This window comes from Pelobates fuscus, chromosome 5 (assembly GCF_036172605.1).
Source record: "Pelobates fuscus isolate aPelFus1 chromosome 5, aPelFus1.pri, whole genome shotgun sequence".
NCBI lineage: Eukaryota > Metazoa > Chordata > Amphibia > Anura > Pelobatidae > Pelobates > Pelobates fuscus.
The window spans coordinates 331968810-331996797 of NC_086321.1; the positions used below are offsets into that span (position 1 = coordinate 331968810).

The 27988-nt window shown below is 39.8% G+C and overlaps 1 protein-coding gene across 1 annotated transcript; it reads left to right on the forward strand.

Moving 5' to 3' along the window:
- The first annotated feature begins 1807 nt into the window (after nt 1-1807).
- On the forward strand, nt 1808-26771 carry TOP1 (DNA topoisomerase I). Its single transcript, XM_063455710.1, has 21 exons — nt 1808-2077; nt 3003-3027; nt 11826-11913; nt 12434-12740; nt 15783-15835; nt 16122-16217; nt 16591-16660; nt 17178-17278; nt 17357-17472; nt 18026-18147; nt 18247-18369; nt 19108-19295; nt 19447-19591; nt 19811-19954; nt 20197-20382; nt 20934-21002; nt 21520-21634; nt 24058-24185; nt 24310-24404; nt 24603-24752; nt 25021-26771. The coding sequence occupies exons 1-21, from the start codon at nt 2045-2047 to the stop codon at nt 25121-25123; spliced, it is 2457 nt and encodes an 818-aa protein (XP_063311780.1). The 5' UTR covers nt 1808-2044; the 3' UTR covers nt 25124-26771.
- The last annotated feature ends 1217 nt before the right edge of the window (nt 26772-27988 follow it).

Consider the following 27988-nt stretch of genomic DNA (forward strand, 5'->3'; position numbering starts at 1 on the left):
GAAGTGGATCCCTCGCGGTCGGCTTGTAAATGGCCGAGAGAACCGCGAGGAACGGAAGAAACAACCCCTCTGGGAGGATAAACGTCTAAGTCTCTCACCTCCTCTGAGGTAGAGACTACAGGTACCCTGACACATGGCCAGCATACTCACAGGACATGTCACCCATTGAGCATGTTTGGGATGCTATGGATCGGCGTATACGACAGCGTGTTCCAGGTCCTGACAATATCCAGCTACTTCGCACAGCCATTGAAGAGCAGTGGACCAACATTCCACAGGCCACAATCAACAATGTGATCAACTCTATGCGAATGGGGATGTGTTGCACTGCGTGAGGCAAACGGTGGCCACACCAGATACTAACTGGTTTTCGAACCCCCTGGATCTCCTAATACAGTAAAACTGCACATTTTAGAGTGGCCTTTTATTGTGGCCAGCCTAAGGCACACCTGTGAGGTGTAATCAGCATATTGATATGCCACACCTGTGAGGTGGATGGATTATCTTGGCAGAGGAGAAGTGCTCACTAACACAGATTTAGACAGATTTGTGAACAATATTTGAGAGAAATAGGCCTTTTGTGTATATAGAAAAAGTCTTAGATCCTTGAGTTCAGCTAATGAAAAATGGGGGCAAAAACAAAAGTGTTGCGTTTATAATTTTGTTCAGTGTAAGTAGACTTTATTAGCCTAAGTGTTGAACTGCAAAATCTTAGACCAACTGCACAATAAACTAAAAGTAAGGAAGAAGATAATTCTACTGTTTTATTATACTATTATTGTATCATTATTTTTGTACAATTAAAAGCTTTTTACCTTATCCATTTGACCGTGGTATCCGTGATGTGGGGAGTAACGATCTAAAATACTAGACATCAGTGGAGACAGCGAGAATAAGCTTATTATTCAAAGCCTGCTTTCTAAGGCTCTACATATCGTGAGTGACCCATTACCTCTGATTTATATTGTATCAAGCCTTTACAGTATTATGCTATGTACATATTGTATCTTTCTTAGGTTGATCCAGAGACTCACCTATTATAAGTATACTACTGTTCTTTCTAATTTGAAGTATTTCTATAGTGCCCTTTGGTGATTTTTTGGCACTTGGGGGTTGTTGCTTTATTCCTTTTTTTCGATAGCGCCAATCCACCTGTCTATATTTCTCTTGTTTCAAGGAAATATATTCTGTTTTGTCTTGTTAAGATAAATAATGTGCCTAACTAATTAATGATATTTCTACCTAAGAAAAGAGATTGGTTGCGAAGAGCCATAGTAGGAGTAAGCATTTCTAATCCTCCTCACTTTGCAACTTCAATAGTGATTTTTTTTTACACGGATAGATACTTATTCTAATATTCTGCTACAATAGACACCACACTATGTTGCTTTTGTATTTTTTATTAATTATGCTGTGTTGGTTTTATTGAGGTGATCAGTATTATATTTTGCTTAGTTGTTTACCTAAGAAAAGAATGTGAATGGGGGATGGAATGAGAAAGTGTAGAGAGGCCTATATGGGTGAATGCAGGGGGAGTTCTTCAGAATATAAATTGATACATTTTAACAGATTTTTATTTTGATACTTAAAAATGTATCACTGGTTACACTGTTTGTGTTTAAAAATCAGAACGTTGGCGGATGGCACTACGTTGCCAGGGTAACCCGGGCTCCTGGCATACCGGCTACCGCTCGCACACTGGAACTGGAGCTTCCAAGCGGTAGTAGCAGCTGACTGTCGGAAGAGGCGTGTTTAATTCTATGTAAATCGCCTCCTTGTCCTTTTAAATCATCGGGCGCATGCGCAGTGAGCCGAAATCGAGACTTGCACAATTCGCTGAGTGTTTCAGCCCACTCTCATTCTGCTGCTGCTTCTCTCAGCACAGACCGGCTGCCTTCCCTCCCCAGCCGCACAGTAAGAAAGAGAGCCACCACATTGCTGGAAACCTATCTCTGATCCTGTTACAGCCTCACCTTAAACCCACCAGGATCCTTGCTGTGAACCCCCCTCATTCATTCGTTAGCCCCATCTGCTTCTCCTTAGGATGAGTGGGGATCAAGTTCACAACGACTCACAGGTAAGTAAGACAACCCCCCTTTAAACCCTGAGAGTTGACCCCAAACCACATGGCAGAGCAGATCTACAGCAAGGCCCCCCCATCCCCCTTTTTATCCCTAAATCGAGATCCCTTAAGAAGCCATATAGTCTTATGTACTAATGTTTAACCTAGGAAAAAGGCAAAGACAATCCTATATTCTTAAACCACACATTAAACCCTTTTCCAAGGAAAAATAAACCCTCCCTGCCACACAATCCTCACCTCCCAAGGTTTATATAAGCCTATTCCCATACTAATGTTTAACACATTCGAAAAAAATAAATGTATCCAGTTTTATATAACCTGAATCACTCCAACTTCCTTTTTACTGGAACCTGGCTATTCACCCCCTCTTCGGTAGATCCTGCTTTTTAAACTTAATTTAGAGAGAAACCTCATCCCCCCCCCCCCCCCCCCCCCCATATAGCACTGTGTCCCCTTTTGTAACCCTACTATTGCAACATAATTCCTAGGAAGGTACAGATATAGTGTAACTACTTTTAAATAGCAAGTCTTAGACTTTAAAGGAGCTGTTAAAGATTGGGGGTACTTAAGGACACCCTATCACTGGGATGGGGGGGATACTCCATATAGAAGTGCCTTTATTCCTTTACCACAAATTCCAGTATAGAATAATAGTCCTATTATATAGGACAATGAGTGTAAATGTATATTTGATTTTTCTTTTTTTGGGGGGGGGCGGGGGGGGGGGGTTGATGTTTAACTCCCCAAACTCTTATCCAGGCACATGCCCCCCCCAAACTTCTGTCTACTAGGACCCCCAAACCTGTCTGCAGCTATGAAAAGGGTGTCGTTTCAGCCCCCCCATTTTAATAAAGGCCCCCTTTTTTGTAAGGTAAATGTGATTGTATTATTTTTTTTGTCTTCTGTTCCCTTTCTCTAGATTGAGGCGGATTTTCGGTTAAACGGTGAGTGTTTTGGGGTACCCCCTTAACCCAGGGTGGTAGCTGAAGGTCTGGTGTTTAATTTGGGGTGTCTTTTGTTGGTTTTGATGGTGACCAGGGCCCTATTTTTCTCCCCTTTCCTCTCCTCCCCTCCTCCCTCCTCCTCCTCTCTCTCCTTCCTCCTCTAGAAAGGGCAGACATGGCGTCCAGAGACTAAGTCCCGTCTGCTCGCTCACCGGCCCCTTTGTTCACCTCCAGCCCCTTCAATCTCCTCCCTCGTGGGCTGTAAACCCCGGCAGACCCCCCATGTGCATTAAGACCGAACTGATCTGCCTCTCCCCGGGGTCTACGGGCGCCCTAGCCCCCGTTTTAGTGCCGCTTTCCCCGCCTGAAAGTCGGCTTTCAGTCGGTGGGGACTTAGTCTCTGCGCCATTTTCTTTTTCTCTCCGTGTGTCTGTGAGTGAGACTGAGTCTCAGGCTGGGCCTGGGCTGCGGGTCTGACATGGCTGCTGATTGAAGCCTGACACCTCTCTTATCATGAAAACACAGCCTGACTCCTTCCCTAAAACTAGACATTTCCAGACATTTTATTAAAAAGTGAATTTGCACACATTGTTTAGGCCATAAAAGCCACAATTGAAGTAGAAATTTTTTTTGGGACAAATTTCTTTCCTAAGTCAGCTGTGTTTTCAATTCTGATATTGTGACTTTTTTTTTAAAGATTGTCACTTTGGGGTTTATTTAGTAAAAAGTAAATGGTGGTAAATTAAAAATCAAATGGCAAAAAAAATAGATTTAAACCAAATCTGGGGGAAATGGTGCCCATGAGAAAAAATTCACTAACTCCGCTACAGACGCTCTTTTTTGCAGTTTTAGTGTATCGGAGTTATTTGCTAAAGTGATATTTCATAATTTAACGTCTAATTTAAGGTCAAAATAGCCAATTCTAAAAAAAAAAAAAAAAATTCTGCTGTGTTTCCAGTTAAGTTACGTTGGCCTTAAAAATGTAAATTCACTTTGAATTCTCACTTTAGTGAATAATCCGGTGTATCTTGCTAATAAGGGTTTTTGGTTTGCCACAAATCTTTGTACAAGGAAATCCACATTTATGTTTCCAGAAGTTTGCACGAGAGCAAATGACGCTGTCAATTTTGGACAATATCAGACATTATTTCATTACACTCTGTGTATGTGATTTAAAATGAACTAAGATCTATGTAATTTGTCAAAATGAGTTTATACCGATTTGTACTTGGGACTGGTTTAAAACGTGTGACATGTCACCACAATAATGTAGAAAGTAACTTGTTAAGCTGTCCTTTGTCTTTTATTTTGTTTTTGTTTTATTTAACTTTTGATTAGTAGTGGCCAAAAATGTACATTTATCAAGACTTTGTGGTACAACTCCCTAGATGCTTTTTGACAATATTATCTTTGTAAAGTATCAATGGTGTAGTTTTACATTTGCGCAATAAAAGTCCAACAATAACTACATCTCTCCCCCCCCCATCATTAATTCTTTATTTTGTAGCATATAAGTTGCAGAAGGCAAACAGCATTGTAAACAGGGCCACATACTCTCCAAACAGAGTAAATAAAGTACAAATATGAGGCAGGAGTCTCATGGCACTGTCCCATGGTTATGAGTCAAACCAACGATGAACAGTTTTATACTTACCTGGGTCCCTCAGGCACCCATGGCCCTTCTGGTTTTCTTGATATCGGTGAAACGGGAACTTTTTTTTTTAAACAATATCATAGAATACCGAAAGGGCCGCGAGACCCAGGTAAGTTTCAAACCATTCAAAAATGGTTTAATTTTTTTGCCGTAAGACAGCACCAGACATTCCTAGTACCATAACCTCCACTACAGTCAGTTGTTTTGGTTATAGTGCTTAATTTAGTGTTCTGACGTGTAGGTCGTGCAATCGTGTCATTTAAATATTGCTATTTTTTAAAGCAGCTAGGTCATTATTACTATTTTTGTTTGACTGATGTATTCCCACTAGCCAAGGCAATAATAATTTTTTTCTCTTTGCCACGGAACAGAAGAATATCTATATTTATTAATACGTTTCTATATCAAAATTTAGCTGCATGGTTCTTTGTGGCCTTCGTACTCTGCCTGGTTTTGAAGTTATGCCAAAGTAAAGTTACAGTATTTTACCTTTTTGGCCCTTCTTGTTGTGGGATACGTCGCGTAGTATAATTGAACTTTTAGATTGGGTCTATGGTTTATCTTCACCCATGGACTTTTTATGCCGAGTTATCCTGAGGAAAAACTGACAATCTGTATCTTCATAAATTCCTCATATAGTCATACTAGTCAACTATGGGGTTTTTATTGGTACTGAGAGTTGATTTTAAAGAGCTAATGTTTATTAAGGTTGATGTGCCACTCAAGGTTTTCTGTTATTTCTGTATTTATTTTACAAAGGTAACATGTAAACTACATGGTGACACCCGGCATGAGAAAGAAAGCACGGGTCTTCTTGCCTCCAGGATTTATTTTTTAGCAATGCCATCTTTTTCTCTGCTGACATGCCAGGTGTCCTGTTTGTTCAGATCTTCTAATTGCCCTGGATATTTACATTTTTCAGACCGGTTCTGTCTTCATGAGTAACTGCATTATGACCACACCACTCTGACAGGGCTGTTTATTAAAGTGAGAATTATCCAGAACCCAAACTGAATTTCAAATTTAAGGCCAAATAGCTCAATTAGAAAATTTGGCAATCCTTTCAGTTTGTCTATGTTGGTCTAAAATTTGAAAACATCTTTGAATTCCAGACTTTTTTCACTTGAGTGAAGAACCCTGTAAGTCTTCCCGACCTCAGTCCACCAATCAAGTTGGATAGCTGAAGCGACCAATTGATATTTCGATATAAAAATCACGAAATATATTCCATGACTTTAAATAATTCCTACCTTTACAACTCTAAAATTAGAAACCTAAAAAAACTGTCAAAATCACTCCTAGCCGACTTTAATAAAGCACCTTATAATGCAAAAATGTATAAAGTAGCTCTTTCACCATAAACTTACCATTTTCCTATTTTCTTTTTCAGAATCTGTTCTTTTTTTCTGTATTTCTGATCTAGTTTTCTTTAAAACATAAGGCAAGGTAGGGACTACTTTTTTGTCTTGGGTATTTTTCCTACTTTTGACAAAAGGGTGGAGCGTAAGGCAAGTTTCACCAATTGTTAGCTTGACAAAGGAAGTGGAGCTTTCCTTAAAGTGCCAGGAATACAAGCCTGTATTTTTCACACTATAGCTACTTGGATGTTCCTTCCCCCCTCCCCTATGGAGAAATAAGATGTTTTAAACTCCCCATTCCTCCTATGCTGCACTGGTCTCTCTGTGGCTGGACTCCGCTTCCATGGCTGAGATCATCAAATATGATGATCTCAGCTAATCCAATGCTTTACCATAGGAAAGCTTTGTGAGGCTATTGCACATGTGCAGCAAAACGCCCTGCTGTGCTTTAATCAGAAACTCGAATCAATGCATCTCTATTGGGAACGTTTAGCACTTCCATGCAGAGCGTGGAGACGCTAAGTGCCAGTGCTGCATCAGCACTGCACTAGGAAACATCTCTAGTGGCTGTCTGAGTCACTGCCATTAGAGGTGTTCTTAGGCACCAATTTAAACAGAGAGGAAAGGCAGTTTTTTTTCAAATTAAAAATCCTGGAGGGACCAGCTAGAGACTCCAGAACCTGGTGACTCTAGTGTCCCTAGTAGCTCCACCCTTTTGTCACAATTGTTAAGTGTAGGAGAAATACAAGAGCCACTTGAGACACTTTGTGACCTCTGGACATTGTATACGGTTTAATGCATTTTCATGAAGTACTTAAGGGGTGGGCTTTATTAAAACCTACAGTGCTACTGATTTTATGAAAGACAATAGAAATAGTCTCTTGCACAAGAAAACTTGAGAGAGATTGCTTAAAGTTTATTTAAAGCGGTTCTGTCCCCACCCGGCTGAGGGGCGGAAGCCTTTGTGGGGTCCTCAATACACATATATATATATATATCAATATTGTACTCTCACGCGTGGGAGAGAGAACAGCACTGGCATCTGGTCCTGGCAGGTGAAGTACTAGGAGCTGAATAGGATGCAATGGAAGAAGATGACCATGGTGGCGAGGGACAGGTGCAGGTAAGTACAAATTGCCTTTCCCCATGGCCACCACAGTGCAAGTGGAAAAGTCCCCACGGGGGGGTCTTTTTAACATATCAAAAGACACCAGAAGGTGACCACTTTAAACTACTTCTATTATTAAGATGTCATTTTGTTGGCTTTGTGATGCATCGGAAATCACTGCACGTATTTGCACCGGAAAATCTTTGTGATACCTGTTGTACATTTTAAAAGTCACCTTACTTTTTGTGTCCACTGTCGTTCTGCCGAGTCTAGGGGGGTTCTAGGTCCTCTTGTGATCGTAAGGGTTTATTGTATACACTGCTGCAGCCCATTCTATTTTGAACACGGTTTCTGGTGGTTTAATAGATGAGCACCCCTAAGCATGTAGTGGTTTACAGTAAACTTGTATATCCCAGTCCTCTTCCCAGTTTCCTTTGCTTTGATCCTTAATTTCTGTATGTTTGTTCTAAGTACCAATTATAGCGATGTGATATGGATCAGACTGTACAAATCTATTTAACTGCATTTTCTTCAGGAATAAAAAAAATAGCTATCTCAAATGATATGATCCAAATTACACTTAATGAGCAGTATTAAAGGAACACTCCAAGTACCATGTGCGGTAGTGATTATAGTACTATGAGTGACCGGGTCTCCCCATCGGCCATTGTAAGTTGTCCAACTGTTTTAGAACAGTTTGTTTTCACCTGGGATCCACCAGGCGTTGCCCCATGCCTCCACTACAGTTACAGGAAATCCGGAACCTCTCGGAGCTAATCTGTCTGTGCAGGGCTTATCTCATTGGCTGAGTGTGATCACTTGATGATATCAGCTAATTAGCTAGCCCTGCACTTCACTCACAAGAGCCAATGGAAGACTTTCCTGTCACTGTTTCCTGGTGGACACCAAGAAAGAGTCAAACCGTTCTAAAACAGTTTGACAATTTGAACATGTGGGTGCAAGGGCATGGTAAGGCCTACAGCACCCTATAGTGGTTATGATTTTTGGAGCTGTCATTGAAGGGTTCTATGTGGTTATTTCTGTTGAAAGAGATACTTATTGACTGAGTTGGGTTCCAAAACTCATTCATAAGTCTGCATGTAGGGGAGCTAGGTTCAAGATTTCTTACTCCGAAGTTAAAGAGAAACTGTTACTTCTATGGAATTTACACCGTTTAATAAAACATTGAAAGTAATCTATAACTTGTGTTTTCCAATTTTTTTTTATTTTGAGATTTTTCTTTTTCTCCCTCTCTTACTTTCTTTTAAAAGAACACTATACTACACTGACTATAGTGTCAGAAATACAAAAATGTTACGTTGAAAAGGTGAACTTTTTTTTTTTTTTTTTTACTCAGATCACATTAAAAAGGCCATTTTGCCCCCTACTTCTTTCTGTATCCCCACCTGAAAAACGTACACTATCTAAAATTCAAAATAAAGAATTAAAAAAAAAAAAGCCCTTTTGCCTGCCTCTTCTCCCACTCCGGTCTTGCGAGCTGGCCCCGTCCCCATGGCTGAGATTATCAATGGGGATTGATAATTGGGAGAGTTCAGCGTGGAGACGCTGAACGTATAGGAGCACCTCTAGTGGCCTTCTTAGTGACTGCCACGAGAGGTGTTACTGTGCAGCATTGTAAACATTACCTTTTTTTTCCTCTGAAAGTCAGTATTTACATTAAATAGCCTGCAGGGACTGGCTATAGACACCAGAACAACCACATTAAACTATTAAAGATTTAGCAAGTTACATGATAAACCAGGTCAAACACTGGAAACAAAGTGTGTAAAACAGAAACCTTGTTTCATTTCTCCACTTCTCAGTTTTGTTCTCTATGATTACTGCCAGGTGCAAAGGACAAAGCTTTATAATAGTGATTTGACTGGAAGCTAAGATGGCGGTGCCCATTCACAGAATAGCCTATTTTTCTTTTTAAATATTTCCACACCTCAAGAATACATATTAAACATAGAGATGACTAATCCTAAAATTAAAAACCCATGGACGCCTAATTGCCATAATTTAGATTGGCAATGGCCAACCTTGTCATACCAGATGCCTTTTGAGTGCCATTTCTTGTGATCCTCATGAAGTCTTCAAATTAGCAGAGGGTCGTGTGAAATGTTGGTTTAAAACAAAAATCTATGTTGAAAAGTTTCACTCCCTGCTTTTTGCGATTCCTGTGGATGTTGTTGTTGTTGGTATTTATATAGCGCCAACTAATTCCGCAGCACTTTACAATATTTTCAAGGGGAGGGGGGAATTTTACAATAAATGAAACAAAGACACAGGAATAATAGGTAGATGAGGGCCCTGCTCAAACGAGCTTACAGTCTAGAGGAGGTGGGGTACAAAAACACGACAGAGCAGCAAGGGTCACGGCCACCAAACAAGGTGGAAAAGTAGCACAACTGCTGGTGGTTAGTGTGTTGCTCTTTAGGAGAGACAGATATGGAAAAGGATAGATAAGTTACTCTGGATGTCCATAAGCATTTCTGAACAGATGTGTTTTGAAACTTCTTAAACAACTGAAGACTGGGGGAGAGTGTGGTGGGAATAGGCAGACTGTTCCAAAGGTAGGTAGCCACCCGTGAGAGAGGTAGCCAACCTTAGCAGTAAGGTTGTGAGCAGCGAACAGGTTGTTCAGTCCCTATTGTCACATGGTCAGTCATTACGTCTCCAGCTGTTTCTAAACCACAATTCCATGCCATCAGTTAGTACGTAAACTGCAAAAGCAGGGCTGTATAGTGAAAATTATCTAGTCCCGTCTGACTTTTGGATCTTGGTTTGCCCACTTAGAGCTGTTAGTCTGCTTCCCCCTAGTGTCACCTTTAGTCAATGCACTGTAACCTTTTTGGCTAGGCTGTGCTTTCACGGTTTTATTATTTTTTTTATGGTTGAAGTGAGGTGGGTTTGTGGTCTTTGTTTTATTTTTATTTTATTTTTTTTGTATGTGTGTGATTCATACATTATACTCTTACTTGGTGTATTTTTCCCTAGAAAACACCTTGGTCCTGTGTTACTTAAAAGTCTTGATCTCATACTTTGCTTTCAAAAACCCCAGCATAAAATAATATTGGCCTCCTCTAACCAGTTTCTCCACTGACTTCTCTGCAGGGATCCCTCTCTTCAGAGACACTTAAAGGATCAATATAGTGTCAAGAAAACAAAGCGGTTTTCCTGACACTATAGTGCCCTGAGGATGCCCCCACCCTCAGTGTTCCCCTCTCGTGGCGCTGAAGGGGTTAGAACCCCTTCAGCAGCTTACCTTAATCCAGCGCTGGGCTCCCTCGGCGCTGGTGACCTCTCCTCCCCCGCCGACATCAGCGGAGCCGCATGCGTGGCGCGCATTCAAAGTGTCCATAGGAAAGCATTTCTCGATGCTTTCCTATGGTTGCTCTGCGTGATGGAGGCAAAATATGCGCCGCAGATGCGCCTCTAGTGGCTGCCCGGAAGACAGCCACTAGAGCCGGGATTAACCCCAAATGTAAACATAGCGGTTTCTCTGAAACTATGTTTGCATCTGAGGGACCTGGCACCCAGACCACTTCATTGAGCTGATGTGGTCTGGGTGACTATAGTGTCCCTTTAACTTGCAATCCTACCTGCTTATATAATATAGGGTGACTTCCTTCAAGTAGCATCTTTCTGCATTTTGGGCTATTGCCTAAATTGCATCTTTTTCACTACGCAAAGATTGCGCACGTTTCTTTTATTTATTTATTTATTTTCACGTTCATTCTTAACCAGCAGGTAAAATCACATGTGTTGAAATGGACCTGCAAAGTCTTTACACATAAGTAGAGCCCAGTATGTCAGTCGAAATAAAGCTGCCATTGACGCTTGTCTGGTACCTTCCTACAAAAATATTGAGAATCACAGACTTGCAGAATAAAGTAAGCTGTTAAAGGAAACCCCTTATCCGTTAAAACTACCATGCCAGACTGTCATGCAAAATAATTCTATGCAATGATGATGATAAAGGTTACAATATTAAAAATGTGGTTATGGACCAGATTTGTACAAGCTGCAGGACACTTAGTATTGTTCTTTGTTAAAACTTTTGGAACTTTGTTTAAAAGATGTGTGTGGTTTTATTTTTAAAACTCGGTGAATTAATGTGTGGTATGCGTTGTAAGTATATTTTTAAGGATACTAAAAAAAGAAAAAAATAGCCAAAGGGGGTTGACCTTTTAAGGGACACATTTTTGTCAAACTACTTTTCCGCTGTCTGCTATGTAAAAATTGTGTCCCCTAGCAATGTACACATGCAATACCCAACAAGCTCTCATTGATTGCAAAATCACATCAAAAATAGTTTTTTTGGACCCTTCGTCTGCAAACTTTCAGGTAGCTACAGAATAGATTGTGAAGGTGAGATCTCCAGTAAATGTATAGATTAAAGGATTATATTTGAAGACTATTTCACGTGTACCTGGGAACTTCCACAGTACTACAGATTAAACTAAGCTTTAGGCAACAGATCCTATAAAGGCCTTAAAGTACTCACATTATTTTTGTCCAGTGATAACTGAGGGGGCAGTGGTGGATGTCACAAAAAAAGCATTGCCATTGATAGATACCATTGGGGGTTTTCTTGGGGTGGGGGGGAGTTGGTTTATTAACATCTTTGGACTACGATTTATAAATGACTTAATGTGTGTCTTTTATTTGCCAGACTCTCACAAACACAAGAAAGACAAAGAACATCGTCACAAGGAACACAAGAAAGACAAAGACAGAGAAAAGACAAAGCACAATCATAGGTAGTTATTTATTTTTCTTATGTGTGCGTGCAAAACCTACTTATCCAAATAACATTTTAAAATGAATAGTTTTCAGTAGCCAAAGGGGCCCTCTTTGCAAAGTCTGCATTAAGTCCCTTGTTTCTTACAGGGACAAACCTCAATTTGTACCTTTTTTGTGAACGTGGATGGAATCCATTAATAGAAGTTTCTATTTAGAAGTATATGTTCCACCTGATCTGAGGTGGCTTAGGTTTGGGATTATCTTACTGACCTAGCCTCTTTCTCTACTTTAGAATGTTGTTGTATGTTAGTTGTTAGAAGGTTTAAAATACTCCAGACAGCAAAGTGTTGGCTACTTTGAGTACTTGCTCTGGTATTGTTGGTTGAGCCTTTTCTATTTAGTCATGCTATGGTTGTGTTTAATCATATTTTTGTTTTTAAATGCTGATCGTAAATTATGTAAATGCATGAGTTAACACTGATGACGGCATTAATGGTTTAGAAAGTTATTTATTTCCCACCTGTATATCTTCATTAGTGAACATCGAGACCCATCTGAAAAAAAACACAAGGATAAACACAAAGATGGGGAGAAACACCGTGAAAAAGACGGGGAAAAACATATAGAGAAACATCGGGAGAAAGATGGTGACAAGCACCGTGAAGAGAAACACAGAGAGAAAGATGGCGAGAAACATCGGGAGAAAGATGGCGAGAAACATGTTGAGAAACATCGGGAGAAAGATGGTGAGAAGCACCGTGAGGAAAAACATCGTGAAAAAGATGGAGAAAAACATAAAGACAAGCACAAAGAGAAGGATCGAGAAAAGAGGAGGGAAGAGAAGGTATAGTGACTCTTTTTATTCCATATCTTTCTTAAACCTGTACCATACGTTAGGGTAGACTTGATCACAAATTTAAATCACTAGTCCGTAAGACTCTATTTTAAATCCTGATATTTAAATGTACAGACTCATTCTCGGTGGTTATAATCTTTAATATTTGCAGTCAGATTACAACTTCATATTTAGAATAATAACCTGTTAGATTGATAAAACAGATATATCATAACTTTTTTTTGTTTAATAGATTAATCACTCATTTTTGGGAAAAATACTTAACTGTAACTACTTAAAATATTTAATCTATGCTTATTTCTCAATATATTTACTCAGTACAGCCTTAAAAGGAATATTTGTTTATTTCAACTCCTTATTTCTTTTTTTTTTTTATCAACCGTGTATAAAAATGCAATAACAAATATATATTATCGCTCAAGCATGACCATACCTAATAGCAGTGTTTGAAAAAAGATATGGTGAAATAAAAACTATTTTACTAACCTGAAGGTCCTGCCTCTTCAAACATCACTTCTTGTGATGTTGTTTATTCTTGGCCACCAGCAGGGGCGTATTAGCCGCGAGGCAAACAAGGCATTTGCCTTGGGCGGCATTTTCCAGGGGGCGGCAAAAAAAGCCGCCCCCCAAATGCCCAAGGCAAATGTCTTGTTAGCCTTGCGGCTAACAGACATGCTGGGCGGTCGGGCGGCGCTGCTGGGCGGGCGGCGAGGGAGCACTCCCCCTGAGCTGTCTGCTCAGCTCCCTCGCGCGCCGCACAGTGAGGCTGGGAGGCGGAGCCGGAATATGACGTCATATTCCGGCTCCCAGCCTCACTGTGCGGCGCGCGAGGGAGCTGAGCAGACAGCTCAGGGGGAGTGCTCCCTCGCCGCCCGCCCAGCAGCGCCGCCCGACCGCCCAGCAGCCACTGGACCACCAGGGAGAAAGATGACCCCCCCCCCCAGCATTCCCAAAGGTAAGGAGGCTGGGGGGGTTAAAGTAAAAAAAAAAAAAAGTGTTAGTGTGTGTGTGTGTCTGTTAGTGTGTGTGTGTGTCTGTTAGTGTGTGTGTGTCTGTTAGTGTGTGTGTGTCTGTTAGTGTGTGTGTGTGTCTGTTAGTGTGTGTGTGTGTGTGTCTGTTAGTGTGTGTGTGTGTCTGTTAGTGTGTGTGTGTGTCTGTTAGTGTGTGTGTGTGTGTCTGTTAGTGTGTGTGTGTGTCTGTTAGTGTGTGTGTGTGTGTCTGTTAGTGTGTGTGTGTGTCTGTTAGTGTGTGTGTGTGTCTGTTAGTGTGTGTGTGTGTCTGTGTCTGTTAGTGTGTGTGTGTGTGTGTCTGTGTCTGTTAGTGTGTGTGTGTGTGTGTCTGTGTCTGTTAGTGTGTGTGTGTGTGTGTCTGTTAGTGTGTGTGTGTGTGTGTCTGTTAGTGTGTGTGTGTGTGTCTGTTAGTGTGTGTGTGTGTCTGTTAGTGTGTGTGTGTGTGTGTGTGTGTCTGTTAGTGAGTGTGTGTGTGTCTGTTAGTGAGTGTGTGTCTGTTAGTGAGTGTGTGTCTTAGTGAGTGTGTGTCTTAGTGAGTGTGTGTGTCTTAGTGAGTGTGTGTGTCTTAGTGAGTGTGTGTCTTAGTGAGTGTGTGTGTCTTAGTGAGTGTGTGTCTTAGTGAGTGTGTGTCTTAGTGAGTGTGTGTCTTAGTGTGTGTGTCTTAGTGAGTGTGTGTGTCTTAGTGAGTGTGTGTGTCTTAGTGAGTGTGTGTGTCTTAGTGAGTGTGTGTGTCTTAGTGAGTGTGTGTGTCTTAGTGAGTGTGTGTGTCTTAGTGAGTGTGTGTGTCTTGGTGTGTGAGTGTGGGGGTGCCTCTGTGAGTGTGGGGGTGCCTCTGTGAGTGTGGGGGTGCCTCTGTGAGTGTGGGGGTGCCTCTGTGAGTGTGGGGGTGCCTCTGTGAGTGTGGGGGTGCCTCTGTGAGTGTGGGGGTGCCTCTGTGAGTGTGGGGGTGCCTCTGTGAGTGTGGGGGTGCCTCTGTGAGTGTGTATGTGTCAGTGAATGTGTGTGTGTGTGTGTATTTAGAATGCGGGGCGGGGTAAAGGTTGGGGGGGGGGCGTGCGGGGGGGGGGGGCGCCAGGGTACACCACTGGCCACCAGGCCTTGCATTCATTTCCTTTTTTTTATTTTTTATTTTAATTTTTTTTTACACCTGCTTTACCCAGCGGTAGAGGAACTTAATTAGATTATTCTTAAACTGGGTCTCTTTTTTACGGCTTGCTGCCATTTTGCTCCTCAAGAGCGGGAATAAAGAACTTTAAGCTACGTGCACAAGGATTTCAAAGTTTTACTGCTTGCAGCTCCCTCCTGACACTTAGAGCCTGGTACACATGTATTTCACTCCAAACAATCTTGAAACCTAGCCCCTAAGGTATTCATGTTTGTACATAGATTTGCAGAACAACGATGTATTTTATACAACTTTGCATGCAACGTTCATGTTATCTCAGGCTGGATAACTTTCATTTAATTAATTAAATTAATTTACCCCCCCAAAAAATGTTTAAACCATTGATTTTTTTTTTATAATTTAATTGGAAAATTCCACTCAATACAAAATGTAAAGCTACTTTCAAATTTTAAAATAGGGTATTTAACCAGGGCCTAGCAGACCAACCCCACCATTGCAATATGATCCAAGCACTCTTACACGGGGTACACTTGATATGTACCCCTTGATAAATTGTCTACCAGGTCACACCAAGGTGATAGACCTCACCTGTCATGCTGACCTATTAATAACTGAGAAAAGAGAGCATATATTATTAGACTGTTTTGCTTTTGTAACATAGATTCTGTTTTTCATTTTGTTCTTCTTCTTTTGTTTTTATTTGGATTTTGTTTTTGCGTACCTCAAAAATGTCATGAAATCACGTATATCGATTTTATTAGCTTTTACTCTTCCGCATTGCAAATCACTGAAAGTAAATATCTTGCTATATCCTCAAATTTAAACCACCCTGCTATATATTGTGATTCCCCTAACTTGCAGATACATTCTTATTTAATTTATTTTTTTATTTAGATGAAATCTCCAAGTGGCAGTCTTAAAATAAAGAAAGAAAATGGCTTTGCTAGGTAAGAATAAATGCTTTGTTTTTGCCTATTCAAACATGTACTTTAAATGGCACTCCATTTTTTGGGACTCTAACCAATATGACATGCAGTGGCTTTTACTGTTTTACTGGTGGTTTAATCCATCCGCCCAGGATGTATGTTGTAGACCTGGTCACGTCAGAACAGTGTTCCATTCATTATTTTATCTAAATACTAAAGTTATGATGTTCAATCTTTTAGATAGTGTCTTTAACATAGTGTCATGTACAGATTGTCTGATTTTACATATTACTGATTTCTTTCTCAGCCCTCCACGCATTAAGGATGAACCTTCTGATGAAGCATACACCATCTCAACAACAGAGAACGAAAAAACAATTAAAAGATCCAGGGATGATGATGAGTAAGTACATGAGATAGTAAAAGATAGACCACAATTTTCTTTGAGAATCCGTTGACTGCGGCCGTGGGTCTTAATGGAAACCCATGTTGATACCATTCCTATTATCCTGCATAATGATGCTGATTCCTCCAAAGGGGCATCAGAAGCGAAGGGCTCAACCCAAAAGGAATATGACCTGGACTCAAAGCATACTCCTTTTTCGGTTGAGTGCCAAGCCCCCCAGCTTCAGATGCCCCTATGGAAGTGACCACAGGATAGTATAAATTGACAAGATTTTGGATAGCAGTGTCACATTAGTAAACATTTTTATTTGATATAGCACTGATATCACAGCTATTCTTTAATGTTCCTTTTTTTTTTTTTTTTTCTTCAGTTTAGATTACAAGCCGAAAAAAGTAAAAACTGAAGATGTTAAAAAAGCAAAAAAGCGAAAGCAGGAGGAGGTAAGCTGTGTTTAGGTTATTTTTGATCTTGAGCTTAAATAGACATGCTTAGCTGGAGGTTTTTTAAATTTTATTTTAAAGCAAACACCGGTATTCTGACAATGCTGAAATGTATGGGAGTAGCTTTGTGCAAGAATATTCATGATATTATAAGCCGACTTATTCATGATATTATACCCCTCCTCCCCCTTTTTGACCCCAGAATGGCAGTCACATCACTCATCTTATCAAGAAGCTGTTAACCCATCCCAAATTAAAAATTATATCCCTGAATATTCAGTTTCTGTTTACACATCTGCACAGACTCTGATACAACAACATCTTCAGGCAGAGAATTCCACACCCTTATTGTTCTTACTGTAAAAAACAAAAACCCACCACTTTCCTTTACCATAGTTATCTTGCTTGAAGCTTTGATTTAGTGTTTTTGAAGTGTTTGTTTATTGAACCATACCTCCTAAATAGCTATATATATATATTTTTTTTTTTTTATGTGTGTTTTTGTCATCACCGTTAGGATGTCAAGCCCAAGAGCAAGAATAAAAGCAAAGTCACAGGCTCAGAAGGGGACGGCAAAAAGCGTAAAATAAAGAAAGAAGAGGAAGAAAAGTGGAAATGGTAATTGTAGCCACGGTTAGATCTGTTTGGTGATATCCATGTTTGTGGTAAGTGGCTGACCGCTGTTTCTCTTTGTAGGTGGGAGGAAGAGCGCCATTCTGATGGTGTAAAATGGAAGTTCCTAGAACATAAAGGTCCCTTGTTTGCGCCACCATATGAACCTCTCCCAGACAATGTGAAATTCTACTATGATGGTAAGCATGGCCTGCCGCTGCTTATTTGAGACATAAAAGGACACTCTGGGCACCATAACAACTTAATTGTGTGTTGGGAGTTAAGGTACGTGATTAACGTACTTGTTAACTTACCTGTGTTCTGTTAGGAAATGGTCAAAAATAGACTTGTGCACAAATGGCTTTTTTGAGCTGTGCTGAACGAACCAAATGCCTGCCTGTCTATGCATGAACAAACCGTTTCGTTCATGCCTGCCCAACAAAGTGATTTATTGCAGCTGAATGCAATTTGTGCAGATGTCTCGTCTAAACTTCTGTGTTCATTAGTTTTCTATTTCTCCTGCTCCTGTGCAATGTCCTTGTTGTCCTTGGAGTGTAATGACACTTGGTAAATCTTTAATGAAAAGAGAGCGCATGAAATAAAAACATTTTACACACGTTAAATAGCTTTGTGCATTTTTTTTTTCTATCAAGTGTTTTTTTTTGGTTTTTTTTATTCACTGGTGTAATTGCTAGAGATGTGACACTTTTTCTTTTTAACCATAATCTCTGTGAACTTATGGTTTAACTACAGGTAAACAAGTCAAGCTCAGTCCAAATGCAGAGGAAGTGGCCACATTCTTTGCAAAAATGTTAGACCATGAGTACACTACAAAGGATATCTTCAGGAAGAATTTCTTTAAGGACTGGAAGAAGGTTGGTACTTTGTATGCATCTCCTAGTAATCATTTTTTTTTAATGTTTTTATTTTTTTTCACTTAAACTTTTATTTCTACTCCTCTCTGCCCGCATTAGGAAATGACAGTGGACGAGCGGAATCTCATTACCAACCTTAGCAAGTGTGACTTTAATGAAATGAGCCAGTACTTCAAAGCACAGTCTGAAGCCAGGAAGCAAATGACCAAGGAGGAAAAGCTGGTAACTCTTCACAGTGTGCCGTCTTGATGTCCACAAATCCGTTCTCTTGTTCCGGCATTGGCTTTTTAAATTTTTTTTTTTTTTTTTTTAATAAGCAACAGCAAACTTGTTGTGCTGTAAATGATATACATTCTTCAGTAATAAAGGGTGTATAAATCTGTTCCCAACCTCAAAGAACCCTGTGCCTTCACCTACCTTTCACCTTTGCCGTTGGCATGCCTTACTTGAGATTTTAGAAGCCGGGAGTCAAATTAAAACTTCTAAACTTATATTATATTATATTATTAAGGCATTGGTGAGCTCCAGTATAGCAGGGCTCAAAACGTCTTATATGCTCACTACAAATTGCCCCCACCGTTCTGTATATTTAGAACGGTTTGACTTCTTATCTGAGGTCTGCCGTGTCCCACTTCCTACTACCAGCACTAATGATAGGGATCTGCAGGATGCTAAGTCATGGTGTCAACTAATTGCTACAAAGTTCTCGGCCGTACACTGCCGGGCTTGGCTCAGAGGGCTTCTGACTTTGTGAAGTAATGGAGGTGGGGTGGGGTGCCTGACCGACCCAAAGTGAGAAGTCAAATTATTCTAAAACAGTTTGACCACTTACAATGAGTGGGGGAAGGTGTGTGTGTTATGTTTTTAGTTTTGTCTTGAGTAATTCTTGCACTAATGCTTGCCTTTCCTAGAACCAAGGTAGAAAAGCCTAACACTACTGTTTTCACGTTCCTTTACCAGAAAATAAAAGCTGAGAATGAGCGGTTACTACAGGAGTACGGCTTCTGCATGATGGACAACCACAAAGAACGAATTGCTAACTTTCGCATTGAACCTCCAGGCCTGTTCAGGGGTAGAGGAGACCATCCTAAGATGGGCAAACTAAAGCGGAGGATAATGCCTGAGCACATTATAATCAACTGCAGCAAGTAAGAGTCCATGTTCCATGACACTACTGTAGTATTGAGGGAAATAATTAACTGTATCCAGACACCTCTCACTTCTGTGAGAAATGTATATATTGGATTATTATGACCGTCAAATATCTCCATTGACCCATTCTGGGTTTTTTTTTTCTAGGGACTCAAAAGTCCCTCCTGCTCCGTCTGGGCACAAGTGGAAAGAAGTTCGTCATGACAATAAGGTCACGTGGCTGGTGTCTTGGACAGAAAACATCCAAGGATCCATTAAATATATCATGCTCAACCCAAGTTCCCGCATTAAGGCAAGTTAATTGTGTTTAGATGTACTAATGACCACTTTTAATTTGTGTGGTGGGTTGTTGTTGTGTTTTGTTTTTCTCGTGACCGTGCTGTCGTCTGTTTTGGAGAATGGTATTGTGTCCAAAGAATCTCTAATGCTTGAAAGTTATTAAAATTTAAATGGATTCTAGTTCTAAGCCAGTTTTATGTATTTTTTTTTTTTTTTTGCCCTCTGTTACCAGGGTGAAAAGGACTGGCAAAAGTATGAAACTGCTCGTCGGCTAAAGAAGTGCGTTGACAAAATCCGGAACACATACAGGGAAGACTGGAAGTCCAAAGAGATGAAGGCCAGACAAAGATCTGTGGCACTTTACTTTATTGATAAGGTAAGGACATTTAATACTGAATCAACCTCTGGGGTAATGGAACACTGACATTTTACCTCTTTTATATTATCCTACTTCTAAACCAGATTATAAACATACCCCATACTATTTAACTCATTAATTTGAAGGTGAAGGAAAGCTTTCCTAGTGAGGCTTGTCAGTCTAGTACATAAAAGCATGGCCCTTGGCATTAGACATATTTGCTGCCTGCTCACTTGTGACATTTAATTTTTTATTTCTAGCTTGCTCTGAGAGCTGGCAATGAAAAAGAGGAAGGCGAGACTGCAGACACAGTGGGTTGTTGCTCTTTGCGAGTTGAGCACATAAATCTTCACCCTGAATTGGATGGCCAGGAATTCGTGGTGGAGTTCGATTTCCCGGGTAAAGATTCCATCCGTTACTACAACAAAGTGCCTGTGGAAAAGCGGGTAAGTAAATCCCTATTATTGCTGGGGATGGGGTAGCTGGTAATAACTTATTACTAATAAAGGTTTGGTTGACTATCAGTCAAGTGTAGCATGGGCAAAAATTACCTGACCGTTAATTTTTTATTTTATATTTTTGTATGTGCATAATGGTGAAAACATACAAGCTTGGGGTGCCCTGACAGCAATCCTCAAGCATATGGTCTTGCACATCTTGCATCTTGCATCAGTTGCATCTTTGGAAAAAACAGGCACATTCTGATCATTAATTTTTATTTAGGCAGACGTGGTTTCTTGATTCTCCTTTTGCCATGACCCTCTGATGAGGATCTTCAGTTTTATGACTCATCCAAACTCAAGATATATTGAGTCTAGTGAGGAGCAGATAGGGCCCCAATACAGTTGTCCTTTACTCTCGTCTGGTTTAGGGATTGCATTCAAGGCACCCGAGTATTTAAAACGAACTTGATGCTCTAGTGTTTCATGCGGAGAAGGCGTGAGCCTTGACTGACCCCCACATTTTTACATTTTATTTATTTTTCTTCCATTTGTAGGTGTTCAAGAATCTGCAGCTCTTCATGGAAAACAAACAGCCTGATGACGACCTGTTTGACAGACTTAATGTATGTCTATTTTATGGTTTTGTTTAATGTAAACATCACATACTCGTACAGAGCTAAAAACTTTCCACTTTTCCTCTATGATGCCAAATATATTGACATCCTGTCTGACACCTTTCACCTGCTTTCTTAGTGGGTAAAGAGACAGGGAAAAACTCCACCTTTGTAACTCCACCTTTCTTCAAAGAACACGGACATATCCCATGAGTGAATTCTAAGACCATTTGTCTTGCAGCATAGTTGCCTTTTGGTTGGTTTAGTGTAAGACGAGATCCCTTTCAATGATAGTGGCCAATGGGATCCTTCTAAATGTGATCTCTAGATCCATAAATCTATTGCTTCATATAGATCCTTTATTGTTTAAAATATCCATCTAGTCTCTCATTTTCATTACAATTACAAATTGATTCTAAATTCTGTCTACTGTGTTTTAATGATGCTTTTTATGTGGGTTATTTTTTTTTTTTGTGTGCAGAGGGAGGGGTTTACCAGCTATTAAATAGTTTCCCTTCTCTCTCAGACTTCTATTTTGAACAAACACCTTCAGGATTTGATGGAAGGATTAACAGCAAAGGTGTTCAGAACATACAATGCCTCCATTACCCTGCAACAACAACTTAATGAACTAACAAACGGTAAGTCCATGATCAACTGAAATGTGCTTATGATGGGGCAATTGTCAGTTTTTACATTGTAGTATTTTGTTTAAAATTGTTTTTATTTTGCACATAAAGTGGTAATAGATATAGATCATATGCACTGTTGCCTTCGCAGAGGCATTATAAATCAGAGAATAGACGTGTTGCATTTAGTCGCCTGCACAGAGGCACAAAAGGCTACATTTATAGGCATTATTAGATCAATTGCGTTTAACCAATGTCGGCATAGTAATAACTTGTTCTGGTTTGATTGATGGCAATTTACTAACACATAACAATAATGCTTGTAAAAACAGAGTATGTGAACTTATGTTGCTTATAATTAACGGTACTAGTAATACAGAGTTTCTGCATGCTTGAAGCTTAAACCAGAAAATCAAATAAAGTTTGCGGCCATATGTTAAGCTTGGATTACATTTGCCCTCCGGCCTAACTGCTTAGTATGTGTTGAGAGAATTATGGTGTTGGATAGCATATATTTGTATCGGCTAAGGCGCTGACATGCTGGTATCCTTTATATAATGTGGCAATCTGGTTATGGAGCCCTTTTGACTTTGGTGAAGTAGGCCTAAAATAAGACCTTTTAGTACACCTATTTTAGTAAGACATGGAATTATATGGCAAACTAGAGATGCATTTATCAAGATACCTATCTTAAGCAAAAGCAATATCTTAATCTACCATATGCATACTGGTTGGCTAACAGCTATGTGCCAAGTTAATTTAGTTAATGGCTGGTACGCAGAACCTGCAATAATATTATCACCATATGTGAAGGTCATTATTACACAGTCCAAAACGGTCAGTTGTAACATGTAGAATTATAGAAAAGAAAAAAAAATAAACAAAAACTTATAAGGACATATGAAATATATGAAAATTTAGAAATACTAAATTCTTGGTAGGTACGGTACAAGCATAATGACCGTAGTTGGGAACTCTATAATGGTCCAATCTGGGCCGTTCGTTACACAGCAACAACATGGCCCCAGTGCGCCGGGTTTCCATCCGTCCTCCCCAGACAGGACACTGTCCGACCGCAGGGCTTTCAGTGGCTCTGTGGGCACTCAGGGCCAGAGACCGTCCACTGGACCCCCACACCTAGGGCCTGAGCGCCCCCTGTCCCCTGCACCTCTCAAGCTTCTGTGGAGTGTAAGCCCCCAGTCTCTCCTGGTGCTGGCCACACACTTGGGGACGATGCGCATCCCTCACGGCCACCGATCTTCCGGAAGGCCCGCATCCTCTTGATCCACAGGACTTGCAGCACCAGGGACTCGACTCCCCGAGGACCCCCACAGACTCGGTAAGTCTGGGCCGTCACTCCTTCGGTGGGCAGGTAGTTGGGGAATTTTTTTAGTTGCCGGCGTCATCTGTGGCCACATGTGCCGTGCTTGCCAGCCCTTCAGGAGCAATTAATAGTCCCCTTCACGTCTTCTTTCGTCGTAATGAGCTTGGATGTAATTTGGTCCTCACGACTCTTTTACTGGCGGGCTCCTTTTCGGCTGCCTTTGCCAGTTCAGGAGGGCAGTCTGGGCCCAGCACGGGGAACTCCCGTCTCGGCACGTGTCGCCTCCATGAGGCCAGATTACCCCACCGGCTGGGGGGGTGAGCGGGGTCGCGCCCCGAACCAGCAGCATACTTTGCCTGGGTAAGTTGCTTTTGTTTTTCATTAAGTCGTCTGTGGCCCGGCACGGAGGATCGGCATGTATTATGACCGACTCATGGTCACTAGAGTCTGGTCTTTCGGCCGCGGGTAGGCCTTGAAAGTCCTTTACGGTGCTCACAGCCTTCTTTCAGGATCTAATTGGCATCTTTGTAAAGCTGGTGTTATCCTTAACTTTATTTCAGCGGGTAACCCGGTCTTTGCGCCGTCTGTGTTTCAGGGCCAGTTTAGTTTGTTTGGGCCGGGAGCCATGTAAGTCTGCTGCCATGCGGCCCGGCCCCCCCATTGTAGTATTTTGTAGTTTTAACAAGTCTACAGTACTGTCACCTTATTTTTGCATAACAGAAAAATGGTACGAAACTGCATGCTTTCATGCAAAATGTTAAAATGGAAGAATATTTGGTCAACCAAAGCTCTAGGTCACCAGTTTGAGCAAAGTTCGCACTAGATTGCCCCACATAGGTAGCTATGGTTTGGTGTGGAGGTAAAGCAATACATTGATAGAAATTAATTTTAATTCAGATCCTGCTTTGAGAACTTGTGATAGTGGGTGTCACTTTAATCTTCTTGTGCAACGTGTGGAGATCACAACGAGCATCAAGCAGACAGGTCACAGGATTTTCCAGAGGCTTGCTTCGTAATGCATTTCTTTAACTCCCACCACCGGTTTATACTAGTCAGAGAAGAAACATTGTGTACAGAGCAAATCTTTTGATCAATCTGTATGTCTCCACAGGTGATGATAATGTCCCTGCCAAAATCTTATCTTACAATCGTGCCAACAGAGCAGTAGCCATCCTGTGTAACCATCAGCGTGCACCCCCCAAAACATTTGAAAAATCTATGCTGAACCTACAGACAAAGGTGGGTACCGGTGCAGATCTGGGTGAAGTGTTGGGTTGGGGCGGGGGGACGAGGGTTTTTTAATTTACTGGGTTATAAGGTTAATGTGCACAAATTTACATATGCACCATGCCCGTGTCTGTAGATCGATGCCAAGAAAGATCAACTGGCTGATGCCCGACGAGAACTAAAGAGTGCCAAAGCAGATGCCAAAGTGAGGAGAGATGAAAAGACTAAAAAGTAAGTTAATGGTTTTCCCTTCTATTTTGTTTACTTTTAGATACGGATTAGATTCTTAGATCCCAGTTTTTCAGTTTCTAGCACTTTAGTTACTGCCTGCAGAGAATGAGCCATCTTCCCTGGAAAAATTATTTGTGCTTACTGTTGATACAGTCACTGATCTTTTTCCCTCCCCTCCTTCATTCTGTCTTAACGTAGGGCACTCGAGAGCAAGAAAAAAGCTGTAGAAAGGATAGAAGAGCAGTTGATGAAGCTGGAGGTTCAGGCCACTGACAAAGAAGAGAACAAACAGATAGCCCTTGGAACCTCCAAATTGAACTACTTGGATCCACGAATCTCTGTAGCTTGGTGAGTTTCTTTTAAAATGGTTCCTGTCAAGTTCAATTAAAACGATTCAATATCCTCTTGGTTTTTGGTCCTGTGCAATAATGGTGGACAATTTTTTTTTGTTTGTTTTTTTACTTAATTTTAATATTTTAATTCTGTTTATTTACCTCAAGCAACGTCTTATTGTCCCCCTTGTTGAATTATCTCCTAAAATGATGAGCTTGGCTTATTTATAAATCCTTTTCATTCTCTCTGCTCATACTGACTTATTGTTGTGTGTTGTCCGCAGGTGTAAGAAGTTTGATGTCCCCATTGAAAAGATTTATAACAAAACTCAGAGGGAAAAATTTGCGTGGGCTATTGATATGGCAGAAGATGACTTTCAATTTTAATGCATGTTTGGGAGAATGAGAATGTGGTGTAAAACCTTAAGATTAATTTTATTTGAAGCCTGGATGTTGCCTCAAAACATGAGTTCTTGTTTTTATTGTTTTTTAGAACGCTGTGAGCCTTACAACTTATTAACTGTTATTCTATTAATTTTTGTAATTTCTTATGGTGGGAAGGGGATATGCAGCAGATTAAGGGGAGAAAGACGCATATGAAAATGGCAAAGAAGATAACTATTTAAATCCACAGGAGGAATTTGGGGTAAAATTGAAAAATTGTCCCCATTGCTGCCTTTTTAGTATTGTCCTATGGACAAGGACTATATACATATGTACAAAATGGGAAACCGGAAATTGACTGCATTGTTTTATGTGTTTTGAGACAGGAGGTTTTCACCAGGCAAAAAAAAATCACAAAAAAAATTGTATAGAGATTTAAAAGAGAAAAAAAACCCTGTTTTTAATTTTTTTTAATTTTTTTTTTTTTCTTCCTTTTTTTGCAATAATGTCTATTTTATTAGAAAAAAAAATAAGTTGTACCCTTCCTCTTTCATCTGGACATATCCCCTTTCCCAAATTACTTTAAATGTTTTGGGTTTTTTTTTTTGTTTTTTTTTTGTTTTTTGCAACATTTTGTTATTCTGGCAGCTTGAGGGGTTAAGTAATTTAATTCCTTTTACAACCCACTAAACGTGAAGTATAGATTCTGACCAAATCACCATGTTTTGGTTTTCGTGACTTAGACAGGCACATTAATGAAAACAAATGTGAGTTTGCTTTTGAGTTTCCAGAGGTGGGGGGAGGAAGTCGAATATTTTATTTAGAAATGTGAATTTCTTTTTTTATTTTTATTTTTTTTTAATATTATTTAATCTTTCTTGTTAGCATAAAGCAGATACTATTTTAAAATTGTAGGAACATTACATTTGCAGGTCTAAATGTCTTTTTACACCGCCCAAACTTTGATTAAATTGCTTTTCATATCTGGGAGGCTAGATCCTGTAAGTGCAATGGAGACCAAAATAGCGGAAATATTTTACCAAAAAAAAAGCAAAAAATAAAAAAACTTTATTTATCTTGAAACCTCAGTGCTCCTACCAGTGTGTTGGTTTTTTTTTTGTTTTGTTTTGTTTTTGTTTTGTTTTTTTAAATCTCAGAAATTGTTCCTTTTTGAGTTAAAAAAAAAAAAAAACCAACTACATTCAGGGATTTTGTTTTTTTTGCATTTTAAGAGATTTGGAACTTTTTGGTGAGTTGCAGTGCTACCCCTTTGGGGCCAAAGGAGGCTGTACTGGCTGCAATGGGCTTTAGCACTTTTTAAATACTAGAAAATAAATTTTAATCTGGGATACCATCAATTTTATAAGCGAGCACTACAAAAAAAATGAAATATTAGATTGCTTTTCTTTTTAATTCATAGCATTTAGTGTATTTAAAAATTGAGTTTTGGGGGGGGAAATACTATAAAGAACTTTTAATGTGAATTTTTGCCTAGAATCCTCATTCATCTACTATGTACAAAAATACACTGAGAACACCATAACAGTCTTTTATGTGGACTTGTTTTAATTTCTCTGTTATCTTCTATTTTTACCATGAATCTGCCATTACTGGAGTGTAGGTTATTTAAAATAAAGTCCTACAACTTGCAGTTTGTCTCGCGCTTTTTTATTTTATTTTATTTTTTTGGATGTTTGTTTTTGAAATGTGATATCAATTGCGATTGTGTGTGATTTATTTAACCCCTTAAGACCGCAGCCAAATGTACAAGTTGTGAACAGAACAAAACGTAAACAAAACCTGGCATTTGCGCTATGTCTGTCCAACCGTAATTCACCTCTTTCATATTAAATGCACCCACCCTTATTATATATAATTTTATTCAGGGGAAACAGGGCTTTTTGATTTAACATCAAATATTTAGGTATAAAACACAATTTAATATGAATACAATATTGAAAAATAGGAAAAAATAAGAATTTTAAAAAAATGTTTAGTTCTACGTGAAATTCTAACTGTGACTGTCATAATACTGTTTGCTTCTACTGCAATAAGATACACATATTTGTATAAAGCTATGTCTCACGTGTAAAACAGTAACCCCTATATATAGGTGTTTTGGAAAGTTACAGGGTCAAATATAGCGATATATCACTAGTCAAATATAAGGCTTGCGTTTCAGTTTTTTCACAATGAAATTCGCCAGATTGGTTACGTTGCCTTTGAGACTGTATGGTAGCCCAGGAATGAGAATTACCCCCATGATGGCATACCATTTGCAATAGTAGACAACCCAAGGTATTGCAAATGGGGTATGTCCAGTCTATTTTAGTAGCCACTTAGTCACAAACACTAGCCAAAGTTAACGTTCATATTTGTTTGTGTGTGAAAAATGCAAAGAACTAATTTGAACGCCAATTTTGGCCAGTGTTTGTGACATTACTGGCAGTGTTTGTAACATTACTGGCGAATTTCAATGTGAAAAAACTGAAACGCAAGCCTTATATTTGACTCTAACTTTTGAAAACACCATAAAACCTGTACATGAGGGGTACTGTTATACTCAAGAGACTTTGCTGAACACAAATATTTGTGTTTCAAAACAGTAAAAAGTATTGGAGCAATAATATCGTCAGTGTAAGTGCCGTTTATGTGTGAAAAATGCATAAAACGTCACTTTTACTGACGATATTGTCGTTGTAATCATTTTACGGTTTTGAAAAACAAATATTTTGTGTTCAGCGATGTCTCCCGAGTAAAACAGTACCCCCCCATGTGCAGGTTTTATGGTGTCTTGGAAAGTTATAGGGTTAAATATAGTTCTAGAAAATTAACTTGTAAGTCCAGTGTAGTGGATCCAGGAGCTGG